This window comes from Telopea speciosissima, chromosome 5 (genome assembly GCF_018873765.1).
Source record: "Telopea speciosissima isolate NSW1024214 ecotype Mountain lineage chromosome 5, Tspe_v1, whole genome shotgun sequence".
Classification (NCBI taxonomy): domain Eukaryota; kingdom Viridiplantae; phylum Streptophyta; class Magnoliopsida; order Proteales; family Proteaceae; genus Telopea; species Telopea speciosissima.
In genome coordinates this window covers 5,090,042-5,112,459 of record NC_057920.1, presented here as the reverse complement: position 1 = coordinate 5,112,459, position 22,418 = coordinate 5,090,042, and the positions used below count along the sequence as shown (strand labels likewise).

At 39.4% G+C, this 22,418-nt stretch overlaps 1 protein-coding gene and 1 long non-coding RNA gene across 4 annotated transcripts; one reads left to right on the top strand and one right to left on the bottom strand.

Moving 5' to 3' along the window:
- Window positions 1-574: 574 nt before the first annotated feature.
- Window positions 575-22,418, bottom strand: LOC122662376 (sodium/proton antiporter 1). Of its 3 annotated transcripts, none has more exons than XM_043857997.1 (10): window positions 22,063-22,418; window positions 16,677-16,853; window positions 16,396-16,524; window positions 14,468-14,644; window positions 13,623-13,729; window positions 5,777-5,897; window positions 3,762-3,823; window positions 3,361-3,663; window positions 1,107-1,401; window positions 575-1,027 (listed from the first exon to the last, which is right to left on the bottom strand). In XM_043857997.1, the coding sequence occupies exons 1-10, from the start codon at window positions 22,333-22,335 to the stop codon at window positions 908-910; spliced, it is 1,764 nt and encodes a 587-aa protein (XP_043713932.1). In that variant the 5' UTR covers window positions 22,336-22,418; the 3' UTR covers window positions 575-907. The 3 variants fall into 3 exon arrangements, with proteins under 3 accessions (XP_043713932.1, XP_043713931.1, XP_043713930.1); XM_043857996.1 differs by having other exon boundaries at window positions 5,777-5,894; window positions 13,620-13,729; window positions 16,677-16,856; window positions 22,063-22,417; XM_043857995.1 differs by having other exon boundaries at window positions 16,677-16,856; window positions 22,063-22,416.
- LOC122662378 lies at window positions 2,051-2,663 on the top strand. Its single transcript, XR_006333010.1, has 2 exons — window positions 2,051-2,204; window positions 2,375-2,663. It is a non-coding gene; the product is annotated as an uncharacterized LOC122662378 (long non-coding RNA).

Sequence of the window (22,418 nt, the reverse complement as noted above, 5' to 3'; positions counted from 1 at the left end):
TTGTCCCATCATTATCTTTATCTTGTTATGGGTTAATTCTTAGACCATTGACACATGAATGTAATTTTTTTGAAAATTGTTAAAAAAAAATAGAGTTAGTTTGACAAAGACAACTAAAAAATAGAGAAACATAACATCATAAGCCATACAGTTGACATAAACCATCAAATTTGATATGGCTTATTGAAAGAACTCAACTGCTACATATTAGGACACTTTTTTTACTCAAGATTGGGGGGAGTGCATCCCTTTCTGCACTTTTTCTCAAGAAAGATACTAATAAAAATTCTTTCCATGGCTTGAGGGCAGCAAGGGCACAATTCTAACTTCTCACAGCCTCAATTGGTGTATGGCATGAATATATTGTGCTAGATTGGACATTGTACAGCAATCAACAAAATTCATTACATTCAATTCTTGAGCCTACATGTTGTTGCAAATGCTTTCTGCCTTTAAGTTTGTATGCAGGTTCAGCACAAGTCTGGTGTTTATCTAATGTCATTGGCACTACACACGCACTGTTTAGAATTCAGGTTGAGCAATGCATATACGATGGTAAACCCCTTCCAGCGTAGTAAAAACAGTAATTTTATTAGACTAAGAGCAAAAATGCCTCCTTTTCAGGAATACCCTGGTAATATCTGTTGTGATCTGATGATTGCTATCAAAGGGCATGTTCAGTGTTTGCTCTGAACATATTTTACAGCTCTTCAATTGACCCTTGAGATAATAGGTCCGCATCTTGCTGGACATATGCTTTTCTGAAGCCAGCACCCTCATGCCACAAAGGCACAAACAACATACATCCATATTGCATAAAATATTGGAATACTGGCTAAATCACTGATACTGTGCAATAATCCAAGGTTACCTAACATCATTGACTGCAAATAATGCTACATGTGATCTATGAACCGGAAAGGAATGGAACCTGGGCTACAGCGGTGGGCAGTGAGAGGTGGAGATTGTGAGTCGCCAAATAGGCAACAATACCAGCAGTATAACCGGCAAAAGCAAAACCACTCACCTGCAAAAAGGATTACGGTTGTTAGTAAAATCAGAATTGTGACAGATAAGAAGGTATCAATAACCATAAGAACATTTACCTTCCGCAAGTACCAAAAGAAGTCCACCTTTTCCATACCCATAAATGCAACCCCAGCTGCAGAGCCTATAACTAACATAGATCCACCAGTACCAGCACAGTATGCAATCAGCTGCCAAAGTTCAGAATCTTGGGGGAATGATGATATATCATACATTCCAATTGTTGCTGCAACTAGTGGAACATTGTCTATAATGGCTGATACAACACCTATTGCACTTGCAATCAGCTCAATATTAGGTATATTGGCATCGAGGTAATTTGCCAATTCTCTGAGAAGCCCTGCAGCCTCCAGGCTACAAAAAACCAGGTTAAATTTTTGTCAGCTCCAGAAAGCATGATTTTGGCTATTTTTATACTTCCTTGTAGAAGCAGAGACATGTTACCTGTCATAAACCAATCCTGTGACATGAATGCTAAGAGGTGAGTAACTAGTTAATTTCTTTTTACGAGATGTTATCAGTCTTGGAAATAGAAAACTAATTGTCACAAATTTTAGAAATATTATAGATATAGAAGTGTTCCCGACTGATATATTTGATTTGGATCAACATGAAAATCTGCTATCGAAGAACTTCTGATATCGTTGGAAGTTTCTATAAGTAAGAGGATGTAACGTTCTCATTGGAAATTTTAAATATAGTCAATTGCAATGAGAGATGTTTGATGGAAACCATCATCAGAATTTAGTATTGCAACTCTCCTTCCTCTTGTTAAGACTACTGCAATTCACTTCATAACCAACTTCTCTATCTTGAAATGAATAGTTAGTCACGAGATAGCTTAGCAACCCACAAACAACTTGGCTTTCAGAATCTCATCAACTTTAAAGAGCAATTTTTAGTAATGCAGTTTCTCTTCATAGAATGTCATTGATAATTACTTTGCTAACACGCGGCACAAACAGTTTTTTATGATGTCAATGTAGAGTGCTTGTCTGCATAGAGGTGTAAACGGCTGTCATTACTAATACTACTACACCAGTGAGTAATTTAGGGTGTGGCAGGACAGAAATGAGTCTTTCAAAAGTTATGCTGCTCCAATAAATTTTGTGCTCAAAGCAACATAATGCGGCAGGCTTCTACTTAGTGCAGAATTTGTTGGGGGTATATCAGAAACAATTGGGAAACTGGAAATCCTTTTTTGTATCTGATCTTTCCTTATAGGTCTGATTTTCATTTGGTCTTTACAGTATAGAGCACCTCCTTTTGCTTTCTTTTGTTAATAAATTTTCATTTATTCAAAAACTTATCTTTTTGGTATAACCAGTGTTGGTAAGGGAGGCTTATTTTTAATAGAGCCAACTGAAGCGGTATTTTATTTATTTTTGGCACATTGCATTATTTTAATTTTATTTGTAATAGATTACAGTACTAACTTTCAAATTAAAGAAATGAATGCTTTTTTTTATTAGTATAGAGATTAACTTTTCACCTTTCTTTTGGATGATAATTAATCTTTCACCTTATTACACCATTTACAAGTCTCCTTTCTTCTTTGACAAAAATAATTTAACTAAGGCCCCATTTGTTAGATGTGAAGTGAAGTAATATTTGACCCCCCCAAAAAAAAAGTGAAGTAAAATAAAAGTTCCATTGGTAAACTAAAATGAGATAAATGATTGAGGGAGTGTAAATATTAAATAGCCAAAAGTGAAATGAAGTCCACATTTTCTATTGAAAATCAATTTCCATATGATTGGTTGTAATGCAAATTTGTGGGCCACATATTTTCTTTCTTGTAGGGTAATAGTTACCTAGAATGATTATTTTTCATTTTCTGTAGAAAATAGAAAATAAGCGAAAAATTCACTCCAACTTTATCAATATTGTGGTCCCCACATGTTTCTCAAAACAAGTACATAAACTTTATTTCCAAGCAAACACCCCATTAATTGTACTCTATATTTTCTTTTCCGTTTCACTTTATTTTCACTTGAACAATGAATCTTTTATTTTACTTCACATGTAACCAAACAGTGGTAAGAAATGGAAGAGCACAGAAACAAAAAAATAATACATAAATGGACTTTGAAAATGATCATCAAATACAAAAAAAGTCAGCACAATAGCTGGATCCACCCACAAGCTTTTCATTAGTTACATTGGTGACATCAATTTTTAAAAGAGATATTTTCCCCGGTTTTATAATAGACTTTTCAAAAGAGATTCTTTGAACACATAAAATGCACAAAGCAACTTAATAACTTGCATGTACTGCAAGGAAAGCTAGAAACCCAAGAGGATCATGCATACCTGCTGACGGACAGAAGGATCCCCAGAAAGAAAAGGACTCCTTGAGAATCAATGCGAGACAGAGCTTGTGGTACTTTCAACTTTTGCCCCTCAGATTCACCATAATGAATAGCATCTGTCAAAATCCAAAGAAATCCTAGTCCCAGCAGCATACCCATGTAAGGAGGCAGACCAGTGATGGCCTTGAACACTGGAACAGACACCAAAGCTCCAATACCCACAGAAAATACCAACTTCCCTTGAGGAGCCATTTGCTCAGATGCCAAAACATTATGAGAGTCTAGTCCCTTACCATTAACTTCACTGCATAAAAAGAGGAAAATGTCATGTAAACCTGTACTTGTAGAAGTTCAAGCTAACCTTCTAGCTTTTATTTTATGATTTCTATTCCAGATGAGCACCTGGTTTGGGACATAATAGCCAGTGGCACAACCAAAGAAGTGGCAGCAGGAATAAACAAGTCCTGCAAGATATGAGAAGCTGATATGAAATTCCTCTCTTTCCAGCATCAAAAAGGGTAAAAAATTTCCTTGAAGGGCAATGAAGATAAAGTAGGGATTTTCATATGAAAAGAATGACATCTAATGGTTAGACATGTTCTGTTTTATGTGCGTGGAATTGAAACAAAAAAATAATGACACCTCTAGCTGCCTCTATATAAGAATTAAATAACATGGATTATCTCTCTCTCTCAAAACTTTGAAAGGCCACAACAAAAGACAATCTGAGACCTTGTAGTAGTGTTAAGAGACTTGGAACTTAAGGAGACCCCAATGGAAAATGTGGCAGTCCAGTCTCTGAGCACTCATCCATTTCCAGATAGACCTGGGCTGCCAGGTAAAATAGTGAAAGTTTAACTTAAACAGTTACCTCAATTGAGGAGATGTCCCTGCAAATGTCCACAAAAGTTTTACCTAATGTACCACCCTGGTGAAAATAATTTCAATGATGGCCTCCCTCTGACTGGCAAATCTCTGGACTCTGGTTACCCTCAAATTCATTTCTTCCCAAATGCTCCAAAATCACATCCGAGCAGTGTCTCCGAAAATCTTATTCCTCTTTGTTGGAGGGGCATATACCCAACCATGAATTGAGGAAACGGGCTTGGATCAGCCATATTGGCCAAGTCACCTCGAGATTTGCCAATACTGATCCCAAGTTGACTTGCCAACCCATCCGAACTCGGTTGAAACTGGTCTCTCAGCACTGTTTCTACCGGAGTTTGGACTGACTGGCCGAATTGTAGCCAATTTGACACGGAATTGGCACTGGCTGATGTGATCCCTAAATTCGTGTACCTAAAACTCAAGAAGATTCTAAACAATACAATTGTTGGGGGGAGGGGGGGGGGGAACCAGCACCAACAGAGATGAAATGGTCTCTCGAAGTATTGGCCATTGATGCCACATGAAGGGATGAGTTGCTCATTCTGACCCTTGGATAAATGGGAATTTCTTTCAATTAGCGACATATCAAAGTTAGCGGCCCATCTCAACTGTGTGCCCCACTGTGTAGGGATCTTCCCATGTTTATCACTGGTCCGAATATCAACTTTTCAATAAATTTCCCATCCATATTCTCACATGAGGAGGAATCCAATTGGACTGAAAAACAACACAGAAGTAGAGTTCTGTGGACAGATCCACCAATAAAAGTAGCTATGTGGCAGATATGCCAACAGTGCTGGGATGGCTTTTGGGACAGTAGGTTCTGGACCTCTTCCCCCATATAGTAATCCATTTCTTTCCTATGTATGCTTTAATATATAAAGAGTAATTCCTATTGCTGGAGAGGCATATATCCAACTTCTCACAAAGCTGCAAACATCTTAGAACAACCTAAGAGTCTATATCATCCTCTAATCATGTGTCAAAATACAGGTTTGGATATTGATTGAAAAGTCAAACATCTTTGAACAGTTTGGACCATTGACAGTAAATTCCTACAAACTCAGGCACACACTTGAAATGGGCCACCAACTTTGACATGTTGGCATCAAAAGAATTCCCATTCATCCGACAGTCGGGAGTAAATCAACCCTCCATGTAGCAAAAATGGCATGCAGTGCAGGCAACCATTTCAGCACTACGAATCCGTTTTTAGTGAAAATTAATGACTGAGAAAAGGATAATGCGGACAACCGGTCCACAAAATTTGAGCAACAAAAAAGCTGATAAATGGCAGATATGCCACCCGTGCCAGAATGGCTTCGGGACTATCAGTTCTGCATCCCTGCCTCCATACAATATTTAATTTCTTTCCCAGATATGGGCTTCAGATATACAAAGAAGCTATAACAGAGAGGCAACATCCATGGATTTCAGGAATTATGATAAGTTGAAATTTTGAGTATCCACTGATAAACCTAATAATAGGAATATAGGATCCACTGCTGATCAGAATAATAGACAAAGACCTTCATTGTGGGTAATGTGGAGATCTGACCATGTATCCACAGCATTGTTGTGGTAACATCACCAATGGGAGTCCATGCACCACCTGCATTTGCTGCTATGACGACAACAGCTCCTAAAATCCTGTCAAGTAAGGTATCAATGTGGGAGACAACTATTACAGGTCAAAATGACGAACAAACTTTCAGAACTGAAACTGGATAGGCATAGACACATAAATGGTTAGCAATGTCTTAATATAGAAAAAACATTTAATCAGGGGGGAGGGAAAGAATAATGCTGGCAATAAAAAAAGAAATGAACTAGGGGTTAGGATATAATCATGAAGCAAAATTGACATCAGTCAGACAGCATCTAAAAGCATGAATGTATGAAAAAGTTCTGAACAAATCAAGGAGGTATAAGGGTTTTTAGCTCTTAATTGACAAGAAAAATGGCATCTGAAAAGGAAGGGGGAAGATGAGTCCCTGATGCAGATGGATTGAAATGGATATACTGGTGGTGGGAAAGAGAAAGAGAATAAGGAAGAGAAATATAAAAAATAAACTAAATCAATTCCATTGATCAAATAGTGAGTAAACTAAGCCTCTTGTATTTATAAAACTGTACAGAAAAGTGGAACAAAACAGAATTCTAAACTATCCTAAACTCCCCACGTTGACTGCTGTTGGAGGAGACCCTCGCTAACTCAACTAACTAAATAATAAAGAAATAAGAGACCCAAACTAAAAGGAGACTACTCTCCATGGCAGGCTGGCTTGGAGAGTCATTCCTTGACTCGAACCCTTAGAAAAATAAAGAAAAGATAACCCAAACAGAAAAGGGAACCTCCTCCCAGCCACAGGCTGTGATTAGGTGTCCTAAACTATATTGATAAGTTAACCCATGAAGCTGGATTTATGTTATATTGGACAGCAATTAGTAAAAGAGATGTACTCCTAAAATCTAGCCACGATTTGTCAGAGACGAAAGATTCCAGAAAATCTGGAAAGTCTGGTGCGCATGGTGTTGAAGCTTTCAAACTAGGCCCCCCGGATTGGATAAAAGCTTTATCTAAGTAAGCTACTAACAAATTAAATAATACCACACCTATACGTCTAACCATTGGACCACAAACAAATTGAAACCTAATCTACTTCTAATATAAAAAATTATCCTATAGTTTAGGCCCATGGTTTTATAATGCTGCCAATAAAAAAAGGGTGTACTCAGTGCACGAGGCTCCCACCACTGCGGGGACTGGGGAGGGTCATAATGTGCGCAGCCTTACCCCTGCTTTGCAAAGAGGCTGTTTCCAGAGACTTGAACCTATGACCACTTGGTCCCAATGGAGCAACTTAACCGTTGCACCAAGGTCCAACCTCTTTTATAACGCAGCCAATAATGGATACAAATCCATGACGTTGATTTTGAAATCAAACCACATCAAACACAGCTGATCTTTTTCCTGAATTTGTCCCTCTTAAGGGATTTTTAGCTAATAGTTTGATTTTGACCTATTCCACCTGAAACTCTTGAGCAAAGAATGCACCCATGAACCATTGGTATGTTGGGATATCTTCTTAAGTATTCCTTTCCTAAAATTTCAACCAAAACAAAAGCTTTGAAATGTGGTTACATCTAGGCAAGAGAAATGTTGTATAGGTATGGTAGTGGTTGCTAAGATCATTATCGTCGTGAAAAATGTTGTTGCTTGCACAAATTCAAAGTTCCAAAAGGATTAGACAAAATAAGGGAACTTTTATCATGTGATGTAGCTTCAATGCCTTAATTGGGTTATTCCTTTGAGAAAGCTCAATGATACCGACTGGATGACTTCTGTCAGTTATTCTAGGGCTGGGTCTCATTCATGTATATCTGTACAGTTGTTATGCCACATATTTTCTTTTGAAAGACACTATTCCTTATCTTGTATACCGCTATTTATATTTGTTAAAATAATGTATGTTTTGAAGCCCTACCCGATAGGGGTAGTTTTGAGCTTTTTCCCCCTTTCCCCCTCCTAACCGATTCCTAGTTAGGATTACTAATTAGAATCGGCTAGGGTAGTTCTCCTAGTTCAAGTCTGATTAGATTAGTTGTGTTAGTTGTAACTTTATTCATAGTTCAAGTCTGATTAGATGTAACTCTCTTTAATATAAATAAAAGGGCTTGGTGATCTCTGGAATCACTCAAGCATTCAGATCTCAAGGCTGTTTACATGGTATCAGAGCCAATTCTGATCTAATAAACAGCTTTCTCAGTTTTTTTGGTTTTTATTTTTTTCCTCCCCTCCACAGTTTCTAGCTTTCTCTTCTCTATCACTCTCGGCTCTTCTCTCTCATTCAGGGCAGCAACTATGAGGTGAATCTGCTAAGGATTTAGCTGCGGCCCTCCATACCACCTCATTAAAGACTGCAGATCATTGGTGTGCCCTAATTCTGTCGGCAGAACTTCTCCAACCTTGAAGATCAAGTTCTTAATACAATTGAAGATCGATTCTTCCTTTTTTTGGAGTTTTTTTCCTGCTATACTTGGTGCACACCTTCTTTGTTTGAAGACTGCAGGAGTGGATCACAATCAATTCTGACCCAGCCCTGCAATTTCTCCAAACCCAGGTTTTCCTAATTTTTTATCAAATTAGGGTTTCTAATTGGCTCATCCAACAGTGCTGTATTTTGGAGGACATATTCCTCACTACCAGAGGAGTACTCGACCTGCTTTTCAGCATATTCTGACAGCTGAAAGTGCTACAATTTCAAAACCCATCATCCACCTTCGATTCAGGTATTTCCCAGTTAGGATTTTCTAAATCCTCCTCTGAAGCTGCTGGTTTTTTGAGGGACAGCTTCCTTACTATCTCAGAGGGATTCCATCATACTTGTGGCCTCTTTACATCAGTTCCAGTTACTTCTTCATCATCTACAGCTCTTGCGATTTGGATTTTCTTCATAACCCTAATTGGAGTCTACTTTATTATTGGGTTCCTTTTTTTTTAGAACAATCTGATCTTCTTAAGGAGGTGACTCGATTCTGTTTGGAGATCTTATTGCTGACTGGATTGAGATAACCTTCTTGATCTCCATTGCATATCAAGCACCATGCCTGATTCTGATGTATCTACTGGTTCGGATGATCAAGTCACTTCTGGGCCTGATGCACAAACTCGACAAGAGTATCTTCCCTTTGCTGCCTCCATCAAACTTGATGGAATTAACTATCTCATGTGGTCCAGATCAACCTATCTCATCATTGTTGGCCGTGGTCTCACTGGACACATTACTGGTACTTCAGTAAAGCCTTCTACTACAGGTCCTCTACAGGCTCGATGGATCTCTAATGACTCTCAAGTCATGGCTTTTCTTCTGAATTCTATGCAACAAGATCTTGCCAATGGCTATTTACTTCTAGAGATTGCTGCCCAGATATGGATGGCTGCCAAAGAAACTTATGGACAGGTTGGTAACGATGCTCAGGTTTATGAATTACGAAAAAAAATTCATTAAACCACTCAGACGGACCTCTCCATCTCCAAGTATTATGCTCTCCCGCGAAGTCTATGGCAACACCTGGATCATTACACTGATTACCAGCCCACTAATCCTACTGATATTGCTGCCTATCGCAAGCATGTTGACAAAATCAGAGTATATGACTTCCTCGCTGGCTTAAATGTAGAATATGATCAGATTCGGGTCCAGGTACTCAGCAGAATCCCTTTTCCTACTTTGGAAAGTCCTATGCCTTAGTACATACTGAAGAAAACAGACGGACTGCTATGTTACACACCACCACCAGTGATCGATCAGCTCTAAAAACTGCTGCCACTGCTGTTCCTACAACTGATGGGCTTTCTACTACTAGTGACTCTTCTAAAGTAACTGTGAAGTGTGAGCATTGTAATAGGCCATATCATACCAAAGCCACTTGTTGGAAACTCCATGGTAAACCGGCTGACTTAGAAGCTAAACGTGCTGCCCGGAAGTCGAAAAACAAAGCCAATCATACTGAGGCTGTCACTACTACTCCTACTACTGACACTGGTCTATCCAAGGAAGACCTTCAAGCATTCTGTCGTATGTTACAGGCTTCTGCTGTTTCTACTACATCGACTCCTGCCAGTTCTTCCACCACTCCAAGTTCAAATTTTGCCCATTCAGGTATTTCATTTGCTTGTCATTGTGCATCGGTAGTCTCTTCTCCTTGGATCATAGACTCCGGTGCCACTGATCACATGACTGGATCCTCCAGTTTATTTCATCGTTATAAAGTTCGAGTCGCTGATGGTTCCCTCTCTTCTGTCTCTGGGAAAGGATTTATCAGTTGCTTTCCTTCTCTAACCTTATCCTCTGTCTTACATATACCTAATTTTACCACTAATTTTCTATCCATTAGTAGTCTTACCCGTGACCTAAATTGCAAAGTAACATTTTTTCCTTCACATTGTGTTTTTCAGGATCTGGCAACGGGGGCGACGATTGGATGTGGTAAGCTGCATGGTGGATTATATCTGCTTAATAATGGGAGTCCTCCTCCAACATCACTTCCATCTCCCATTCATCAAAATTCACTAGTCTCTTCTGAACTTCAACAGTGGCATAACCGATTGGGTCATCCCCCTTTAGGAACTTTATCCTTTTTATTTCCAGCACTAGTTAAACAATGTAATAAGGAAGAATTTTTCTGTAAGCCTTGTGTTTTGGCTAAACAACATCGTTCCACTTATTCTATTTCTAATAAACATAGTTCTTCTCCTTTTAATATTGTTCATACTGATGTGTGGGGCCCTAGTCGAAAGCAATCTCTTTTTGGACATCGTTGGTTTGTTTCTTTCATTGACTGTCATTCTAGGAGTACATGGATATATTTGATGCATAACAAAAGTGATGTTTTCTCTTGTTTTCAGAATTTTCACGAGTTGGTTCAGACCCAATACAATGCTACACTCCAAATATTAAGGAGTGACAATGGCAAAGAATATATGGGCGGTCGATTCCAACACTACCTTGCTGCCCATGGGATACTCCATCAAACCAGTTGTGTCGATACCCCTGCCCAAAATGGTGTGGCTGAAAGGAAAAACTGCCACCTCCTAGAGGTGGCTCGGGCTCTCATGTTTGCCAATACTGTTCCTCCCCAATATTGGGGCGATGCTGTCCTTATTGCAGCCTATCTTATTAATAGGATGCCTACACGAGTCCTTAACTCCCGCACCCCTATTGACGTTTTACAGGGCTCTTCAACCTTTGTGGTTCCCCCTAAAGTCTTTGGTTGTGTCTGTTATGCTAGGGATACTCGTTCCCCAAGCAAACTTGCACACCGTGGCCTTCGTTGCATTTTCTTGGGATATTCTCCATCCCAAAAGGGCTATAAATGTTACCATCCCCCTACCCGTCGTACCCTAGTAAGTATGGATGTTGTTTTTCATGAAGCTCTCTCCTATTATCCAACTCCTCTTCTTCAGGGGGAGATTTCCAATGAAGATGTATTAATTGAGCTTCCTGCTCAACTTCCTGTACATAACCAGCCTAACCCCACCCCTCCTACTCCTCCTACATCTTCTAACGAAGACAACGAGGATCTTACACAGGGGGAGAACTTAGTTACTGGTAATGATAAATATCCTTTCAGGGGGAGCTGACTCCAGTTCAAAAAACTATTGGAGAATTTCAGAAGAGAATTAATGAATCCAATCTCAAAACTTACCAGAGAGGATGTCCCAAACAAAAGTAGCTTCCATCCATTGTAGCACCAGTTCCCATCTAGTTGCCGACTCTGGAACCAGATCATTCTCCTATTCCAAGTAATATCTCTTCTCCTAAACTACCTATTGCTCATCGCAAAGGTATTCGGGCTTGCACTCGGCATCCTATTTCTCATGTTGTCTCTTATGAATCTCTTTCTCCATCCTTTCGTGCATTTGTTTCTTCTCTTTCTTCTGTTCGTATTCCCCAGAATTGGCAGGAAGCTCTTACAGATGGAAAGTGGAAGGCAGCAATGATGGAAGAAATGAAAGCCTTACAAAAGAATGATACATGGGAGCTTGTGGTTCTTCCTCCAAGAAAAAAACCAGTTGGATGTACATGGGCGTTTGTGGTAAAACAGATGGTAGATGGCACTGTGGATCGATATAAAGCACGAATGGTGGCAAAGGGGTTCACTCAGACTTATGGGATCGACTACCAGGAGACCTTTGCACCGGTTGCCAAACTTAACACTGTCAGAGTGCTACTATTCAGTGCAGTAAATCTAGGATGGGAATTGCAGCAACTAGATGTGAAGAATGCCTTCCTCCATGGAGAGCTTGAAGAGGAAGTATATATGGATATTCCACCTAGTTTCTCATGTGATAAGACCAGCGGCAAGGTATGTAAATTGAAGCGTGCTTTATACGGGTTGAAGCAGTCACCCCGTGCATGGTTTTGAAGGTTCCACAAAGCTATGGTTTCTGTAGGATATAAGCAGAGTAATGCTGACCACACTCTGTTTATAAAAAGGAATGGTGAAAAAATAACCATTCTCATAGTTTATGTGGATGACATTGTTGTAACTGGAAATGATAGTGATGAGATCAGCAAATTGAAGACTTTCCTTGGTCGTGAATTTGAAATAAAAGATCTGGGGAAGTTAAAGTATTTTTTAGGGATAGAAGTTGCTCAATCCTCCAAAGGCATCTTTCTCTCTCAAAGAAAATATATCCTAGATTTATTGTTTGAGACTGGGATGTTAGGGTATCAACCTTCTGATACACCTATGGAAGCTACTACACGGCTCAAGGAAAAGGAAGGTGAACTGGTTGACAAAGGCTGTTATCAGAGGCTGGTGGGAAAACTTATTTACCTATCTCATACACGGCCAGATATAGTCATTGCCGTGAGTATGGTAAGCTAGTTCATGCATGATCCTTGTTCCTCTCACATGGATGTTGTTCTTTGAATCCTCTGGTACTTGAAGTCAGCCCCGGGAAAAGGAATTCTCTTGTCTCCTCATGGCCATCTTCGAGTTGAAGCTTATACTGATGCCGATTGGGCTAGATCCTTTGATAGAAAGTCCATCTCCGACTATTGCTCATTTGTTGGTGGGAATCTTGTCACATGGCGTAGTAAAAAGCACAACGTAGTGGCAAGGTCTAGTGCTGAAGCAGAATTTCGTGCCATGGCTCAGGGTATCTACGAATTGTTGTGGCTTAAAGGTTTATTGCAAGATCTTGGTGCTCCTGTCCGTCTTCCCATGATGTTATATTGTGACAACAAGGCTGCCATTAGCATTGCTCACAATCCCGTTCAACATGATCGTACCAAACATGTGAAGGTTGATAGGCACTTTATCAAAGAAAAACTGGAAGAAGGGCTAGACTGTGTTCCTTTTGTGAAGTCAGCTGACCAATTAGCCGATATGTTCACTAAGGGGTTAAGTGGGAAAGTCTTTCATCCTATTTTAGTCAAGTTGGGCATGTTTGATATTTATGCCCCAACTTGAGGGGGAGTGTTAAAATAATGTATGTTTTGAAGCCCTACCCGATAGGGGTAGTTTTGACCTTTTTCCCCTTTCCCCCTCCCAGCCGATTCCTAGTTAGGATTACTAATTAGAATCGGCTAGGGTAGTTCTCCTAGTTCAAGTCTGATTAGATTAGTTGTGTTAGTTGTAACTTTATTCATAGTTCAAGTCTGATTAGATGCAACTCTCTTTAATATAAATAAAAGGGCTTGGTGATCTCTGGAATCACTCAAGCATTCAGATCTCAAGGCTGTTTACAATATTATACCCATACCTTGATAATCCAAAGATATCTATCCAAAAAGGAAAATCTGGAGATTTTAAAATGTTTAAAAATAATTGAAGAAAATAAAATAAGTAGCTGGGACATACTTCCGGAATTCTGATGGGGGTACAAGTTTCCGCAATAAGGAAACCATGACAATGGTAGACGTTAGGTTGTCAAGGATGGAACTAAGGAAAAAGGTCACAAAGCCAACCTGCAAAATTCAACACATATTGGTCAATGACGTGTGGCTGAAACAATAATTTAAACATATTATGATTGAGGTGATATACTGGTACTGAACTACTAAAAAAGACATATTAACTCTTTTTTCCCCTTTTTTAGTTTAAGCAACAATCCATAAAGAGCAAAACAAGGAGAATAAAAAATAAGCTATGTGGTCCAAGAAGATCCTACGGGCAAAAAACCTGAACCCCAACTGCACCAAGAGGAAGATAAAACCAACCACAAAAACAAAGATACCCCACAAGCAACGCCAACCGGCCTATTTTACCTTCAACTAAAATTTTCTAACAAAAACACCCCTAAGGCCCCAACCACTTATCAGTGAAACCATATTATCCTTTCTCAGCCAGTGACTCATCCTTTCTTGTAATGGGATGAATTCAGAATCTGCAGCACAGATTGAAAAGTGAGGAAGAGAGAACAGGGCTCGATCAACACCCTAGCTGCCTGTGACATGACAAAATATGCATTATGTACCTGGTTTGTGTTATCTATTACTTTCTTTATTTCATAAGTTATATACTCAAAAGTTCATAAAATTTTATAGCTAAAAAAATCATGCTTTGGGCAATTTTTTTCATCCATACTTCCTCAACTAATTGAAGCAAGTGCATACCAATGTGCCAAAATAAGCTGAACACAGACAGACAAGACAAATAAAGGACACACCAATAGAACCACTATAACTATATCATAGACCACTCACCACCCAAAGGAGAGTCTTCGGCTTCCGAGTTGTTATATTGTCAGTAACCAGTTTAAATCCTTGATGAGCATCAACTATCTCTACGATGGTCATTGCACCAAGCAAGAAAAACACAATTTCACTGACTTCCGCAGATGCATTGCTTAGCTCTTTAACAGCTATATCAGTTGAAGGAGCCTGCCAAATAAAATATGACAATCACATCCAAACTAAGTAAAAGAAATGCAAGAGAAAACCAGACCATGGAATTTAATTGAAATGGAAATTATTGAAGGCAGTAGAGCTATAGAAACTGCAGAATAGTGTATAAAAGGGAAAAAGGAGTGAGTACCAGCCTTCTTCGGCAAATGCAGAAACTTACCGAAGGTTCAAAGAGATAATTACATACAAATTAGGGTTCCAATTTGGAGGATGACCATGCAATTCATTCGGGCTCAACTTGTACGGCCACATAGCAAAGTCATCCTTTATTTAACTGGTAAGTTAGCTCCTACACAGAGCTCACGACATAGCAAAATAAAGCTGAGAAATGGTCGAAAAGCCAGTGTTCTTAATAAAGAATGGAGTTTGGACTGCTGACAATGCAATTCGAAAAGTCAGTATTTTGAACAAGGTTTGGAATTTGGACTGCTGATAATACAAAGTGGGCCACCAAATTTGACAAAAGACTGATCCAATGGTTGGAATGACCAGGTCAGCCTCTATTTGGAAGGAAATAGATCTATCCAGAAAGCTTGGATATATGGACCACCAACCTGAATTTTCCAGAGCAGATATAGTTAGTCACGAAGGATGCAAAAGCTACAATAGGACTTGTGAGGGACAGTTAACAGAATCTTGTTGTGCATACATTCAGAAAATTGATTTTTAAATATGCTTCCAAATGTTTGTTTTTGTTTTATGTTCTAGAGTCTGGATCACAGTTTTAGAAACAAGATAGCAGTGGCAGTGTCAGCTTAGAATTGGGCTGGCATTATCTTCGATAATAAAAAAATAAAGGACATGCCAGAAAGTGTGTCCATATGGGCATAGGTGCTTGACTTTATAGATTGTCATAGGAGAACTTGAAAGTACCACAACATCATCATTCAGAGAATAATGTAGCTCACGAACCAAATTACTTAACAAATACCTTCTTGAGCTTACTCCAAAAATAAAGGCTACAAATTCTTGTTCCTTCACTGAGGTGTACCAGCAACACCAGACATTCAATAAGATAAAATTCTGAAATTGTGTGCTTGTGTGTTTTGGGTGACAGGTCTATGAACTCCTTAAACTAATTAGTTATGGGACTTGAAGGAAACTGGGTTAGACCATTGCTGGTGGTACGGTTTGCAACCATAAGGGTTTCATCACCTCTATGGTGTTTTGCTTGGGCAATATAGCAGAAGCTAAGACCACTGGTTGATGGGCTTAGCATCTGGAAAACTTCCAGGAATTGATGCCAATAGTGACTGTCTCACTTGGTTCGATCTCCCATTTGATCACTTCTTCTCTATGTTATTGGAAGCTTAAGGAACTATTATTTACTCTCAGTGCCACCTAACTTGAGGTATATAACATGATCAATAATCATTTGTGATTCTTAAGTCATTTTTTTGCTTGTGCATCTATTTTCCATTAGGGAGCACATCGACACAAACATAGTGATTGCAGGATTGCTGCTTGCTCTGCAGTTAGTTCTTTCTTAGGGGACAAGGCTTCCATGCTGCTATGCCGCCACCCCCACCCCCCACTCCTAAGGGTGCCCCCCTCCCCCCCAATATAGTCAGGCTCAAACTGTTTAGGGGTGAAAATTTTCCATTATCCATGGGTCAATGTGCAAAACAAATGAACAATATCAGGAGAAGGATCTAAATATGAAACAAACATGAACTAATTCAAAAATTCATTATCTAAACAAACCAAGAAGATCTTATGGAGCTTACTCCAATACTTCGTATGACCCACAAGCTCACAGCCATCAACAAGCCAACACCACTTTTGTTGAAAGCTAGAAATTCTTCAAAAATTATGCCTGCATATCCTAATCCAAATACCAATGCCATGGCAACATCCTGTCAATAAATACTTCAAATCAATTCCACAACATACAATAGGATGCATGTATGCCTACCTAGAAATATCCAACCTATAAATAGAAGCACAAGAGAGCTAAAAAGGATACAAGTCATTTAATTCCAAATCAGGTAGTAAGAAAATAATTGACCTGGTTGGCAGCTACCCAGGAGTGATTAATTGCAACTGCCCCAACGGCAGCCGATGCAAGAACTGCAAGAGCCTTGAACAAGTCAGTCTTTGGCTGATAAGTGGCCTCAAAATCTTGGGAGCTCATTTCATCAACAGAACATATAGGATCACATTTCCCAGATTTTGATATCAGTTCCTGCTGCAATAGTAGCATGTCAATAACTTCAAATATGAAGTTCCACATAGAGGTGCAATCATTTTCAGTAATGATAACTTAGACATAAAATAAAAGCTTGATATTGAACCTATATGTATACTCCATGTACCAGTACCAAAGCCCGGATCCATTGAATTGGGAGAACCATGATGCCGTTCGCCTTCTAATTCAGTCTTGGATCTCAAACACAATTCTTAGGAGCACATGTATTATTGTATTAAATTAGAAGCAAGGGATTGGGTAAATACATATGCTGCAACTATCCTTCTGAGTGAGTTAGCGGCTAGGCGGCAACCAGGCCTATGTGGGTAGATGTATCCTGTATCTGTCCATTATTTACGAATAAGTTCCTTTTGAGTAACTGATTGGGCATGTGGCAGCCAGGAATAGGTACAAAACCTGTCATCCTTTGGCAAAAGGTTCTCAATGCAGCAATGTAGCATTCATCTTCCGCAATTCAGAGATCAAGTGGAAATAAACTTTAGACCCCTTTGAATACCTCAACAACCTCTAGCATCTGGAGCTACTACTGTATGCACAGGTGTCAAAGATAACAAGGGATGAGATAGCAGCAAATGATCTCATGATCAGCTTCAGAAATTGCAACGATACGTCTACCAGTTCCTGCATCTATTTTGGTCATATATATATATATATAACCATTAGAATAAGTTTGGGACAAGATCAGAATACGGAACCAACAATCAAGGAGAAGAAGAAGAGATTGAGGAAGAGAATGGGAGGCTGCTAGAAAGGCTAACAACCGATAGCAAGCCTTCCCCATCCAATTATATTTATAGATACTGATTACAAAGGAAAGTTCTACCGGACTGTTGTCCGACCAGCTATGATGTAAGGGGCGGAATGTTGGGCAGTAAAGAAGTGCCATATAGCGAAGCTGTGTTGTAGAGATGAGGATGTTAAGATGGATGTGCGGCAAAACTAAGAAGGATAAAGTGAGGAACGAATGTATTAGAGCTGATGTGGGAGTTGCCCCGATCAGCGACAAGCTTCGAAAATGTCGTTTAAGGTGGTTTGGACATGTACAACGGAGGCCTGGGGATGCCCCAGTAAGAAAGAGTGATCTGATTCCGATTGAAGGAGCTTAAAGAGCTAGGGGCAAGCCTAAAATGACCATAGGTGAGGTTGTGAAGAATGACATGCTTAGTCTGGGTCTTGTGCCAAGTATGACCTAGATAGAGCCTATGAGAGGGCAAGAATCCACGTTATTGACACCATGTAGCTGAGATTTTCCTGATTTCTTGGGCTATCCTCTGTCCTCTTAGGTTCATCTTTCATCTTTCATTTTTCCTTTCTCACTTTCTTATCTGATCTCTGCATTTCTCTTCTCCATTCCCTCTTTATTTTGTTTTGAAAGGATCCATGTAGCCGACCCCATTTAGTTGGGATAAGGGTTGTTGTTGTTGTTGTTGTTGATTACAATAGTTTTCTGTCCCATTCAGACTAGGAAAGAGCATTAGAAAATAGAAAGTAAACTAACAACTAAACATAGACTCCTAGTACAAATAGGAAAGAAAAAACAAAATAAGCAAAGAAGTAAACAAATCCCATGATAGAGGGACTCCTATCATGGTATACATGATCAATACCCCATGGTTTACCAAAGTCTGGAAAAATAAACCGTTAATCAACTTATGTGTGTATACAATATACCAGAACCAGTCCAGCACCAAAACTTCCCCCCCCCCAAAAAAAAGGCATATCCAGTGCACGAGGCTCCTGCCACTGCGGGATCTGGGGAGGGTCATAATGTACGCAGCCTTATCCCCGCTTCACGGAGAGGCTGTTTCCCGATGCCTAATTATTAACCATCCTTGAAACAACATATAATCAGAGGGAGTGACAAACCAATCTCCAAATGTTACTTCAATACAAAGGAGGAAAGGTTTACTAATGTGTACATTCATTTCTTTTTCTTTCTATGGGATAAGTGACATTTTTTAAGAAATATAAGTGACAATTCTATTGGTAAAGAAGAAATAATACAATGACACAAATTACAACCCTCAAAAGAAGAAATGATCCAAAGAGTTAAAGACCACTTAAAAAACACAACTCATGCACGGAAACATCAACAGTGCATCATAGAAGTAAAATGTCCCCAAGAAAATGCATGGTCAAGCATACCCTGTTTTTCTGGATCATCTGAAATCACACTGGCAGCCCTTGGCTTCCAATGGGATAAAATGATGAACAATTCGGTTAGAAAGCAAAGGATCACATAAGACTAAAAATATGTGAGAATCACCATGGTTCCAAAGTCAGGTCCTTTATACACTAAATTATATTAATAGCATCATCTTGTACGATCACTTGATTGCATCCTTTAATCAAAATTATCAAATAGCATGGACAATGCTAACATCATGTGCAGTGATGGCACATGCAACTGGGATCCCAGCTTTAGAGTGATAGTATGCGCAAGTCTGGGCTCCGCTGTATGGCTGGAATTCCAGCTAAGCATGCTAACACTTGCGGGTGGTTCTAGCACTCCCCTTTCTTCATTCTCGTGCAGTGGATTCATGATGCATAGTTTTTTATTACAAGCTTTTTCTTGTTTTGACAAGTGATTGTACTTCATACCAGGTTAGTGTAGTGATCAGTGATCTCATTCCAACAACTAATAAGGTAATGCAGAGTAGGGGGCAAATAATTGCTATATAAGACAACGTAAAAGAGACATCAGCCTACATTTTATAATAGGCCGCAGTGATGAGTGGGCCACTTCCTACAAACTAATGAGGCGATGCAGATTAGGGGTATGACTGTATGAGGAAAGGCTCCAGTTGAACAAATCCTACAAAATAATCCTCCCCTGAGGTTATCAATAGCTAGTCTGTGTTCGGGCTTTAATAGTTTTGATTAATCATGGATAAGAGTCTAGTAAGTCTGTATCCTAATTTAGGTTACTTTTCTATTATCAGATTGCATCCAAATTTAATTTTGATTCGTCTTTGTTTTATTCCAGTCCAAGACCCCGCAGTGGCGAGAGCCTCGTGCACTGGGTATGCCTTTTTTTTTAAGTCCAGTTAGGGTACTATTCCCACAATTTTCTTCAGGGTATCAGCTTTGAAGGGTCAAGACTTGCCCAGTTGTGTGTCACTAGAAATGGTTTCAGTCTTTCAGACACCTGTGTAACAAGTCACTGTCTTTTGAACAATGTGATTTTGATAAATTGGACAAAATTCAGCAACTTTTAGCCTGTCATAGTATGATGGAACATATCTAGTTTGAAGTTCAAACTTTGAATCATATGACCTAAACAAAACCTGTTTCATTCTATAAACCCATCATAAGGATGAATGAATTAGGTTCGCAAACAACCGCTAGCTCGGTTGGTTGCTCGCTTGCCAGTTGAGTGCATGCCCCCCAGGAGGTCAAGGGATCGACTGTCCTGGATTGCATATTGTGCCAAAAAGGCAACCCTCTCTCCCCTCCCCCCCCCCCCCGGGTAGTTGTAGATTGTTGGCTTTTCTTAGCCTTCCCCCTTAGCTTGTAGTTGGCCTATGGGCCCTTGAGTAGGATAGAGCAAAAATAAAAAATAAAAAAAATTAGGTTCCATGCTTTCTTGCTGAATTATATTTCTTGAATGTGATGCTTTCAGGAACTCTAGTGGTGATTTCAGTAGAACCTATGTATTTCTTTTTTCTCTTCTTCTTCTTCCTCACCTCCCATTTTTTCTCATTTTATTTGCAGCAAGACAAACCTGTGGCCATAAATTTGACACTGATAAATCCCTAAGCATGTATCCCCCTCAACTTCCATATCCGCAACATAGAATTACCAGCACCACAATAATCAACCACCTTAACCCCCCCTTTTCCTTGTTTTCAAGACAGAACCTAACCCTAATCCCAAAAAATTGACTTAAACATACTTTTCTATTTGAGAACCCAAGACTATAACACTAACACCACAAGTAGAATCCTTTCCATGGAAGTGATAGTGCTACACCCATTAAATGCACGTGGTATGCCATGCAATTCTGTGATCCCACCATACAGAGGGTCCCACTTCCATTGATTGGAGGGTTAAAGTGGGATCCGACCATGCATGACTTCTGACTAGTGGCCTTAGCATTTTCCAAAGGCTCCTTCTGGTTGCAAGCAAAAAGGAAATGAAAAATGGGGGGGAATGGGAAGGGAAGTGAAATTAATTTCAAAATAAACTAAAAAGTTTTGTAATCATGATTGTATAATTAACTTAAAACCTTACCAAATATGGCAAGTAAACTTTTTAAGTGGTTTTTTATTTCCTATACAAATCAGAGGAATTTGGTGGAAAAGTGAATTAAAATGTAATAACTATATTTAAAAAGTTTCTTAGTTACACACTTACACAACCATTGTTGGTAATGATTAGAACAATTTTCATTTTGTTTTGTTTTAGTTACATCTCCCTTCCCTTCACTTCCAACTAGACGGAACCTTCCTAGATATGTTATATGCATGAGTCTGGTAAGATACCCTAGTTGCCCTGCATCATGACACCTCTAGAGGAGTTACAAATCTTCTTCTATCAATCTTAAACCTTTGCTTATAGTTTTGATATCACCCTCGAAAAGACAACTAGTCATTCGCATCTCTTAAGACCCTAGCAAGAAGAACACACCAGTCCAATTGAGCTTCAATTCAAGTATTTTCAGCTATGTCAAGTCAGCTGAAAGAATTTGTAACACGTAATATTGTGCCCTAAGAATATCTTTTCTCTTTTTCAGGCATGTCTCTAGTATAAAACTCAAAAAATGCAGAGATGTTAAAAGGTCATAGAGGGTTAGCATGCCCGTGTTGCCTAATAATATAGTCGTAATCTGACACAAAAAAACGAGGCTTTAAGAAGGAAATTCGTCCTGTTCAGTATCAACACAAACAAGTGGAGAAGTATATAATGACAATCTAATTACGAATAAATTCTTCCTCCTTGCCTCCTTCCGACAAATTTTTCCTTGTGTAATGCTATTGTTTGTTGGATTGAATAGGTCAAAACCATTCAGTCAAACCAGTAAACAAATTGGTTGACATAAAAGAAATGTGAAAATATCTCACCAACATCAGTTTTTAGCAGGAGCAGATTAAGGGAATGGGTGATTTGAAAATAATATTAATGGGGGAGGGGAGAGAGAGAAGAGAGTAGATGGAGAAGTAGTGAGAATGAAATGATTGAGAACCTGGTATTTTATGTCGGCCTTTTCTTTGGCTTGCTGCTCGACGGAAGAAGAGGAACCATCCTTGGCTTTCTCTTCGGCTCGGACAAGAAGGACATGGCCGCGCCACCTCCTGCAGTCGATTTTCCATGGAGACGATCCCCAGCTGGGCAGAGAAGTTCTTGTGGAGCATCTCTGAAGCAGAACGGAGGGCGGAGACGAAGAAGGATAAGCTCGTTTTTCCGATATGATACGGTTACAAGTGCATTGATGGCTTGAAATCGGCAATGTTGCCATGCCGCTGCAAATCTTTCTCCGATTTCTTGATTGAAATTTCAGTATCGGGAATCGAGTTGGGCTGGGAAAGCAGCAGAACCTCC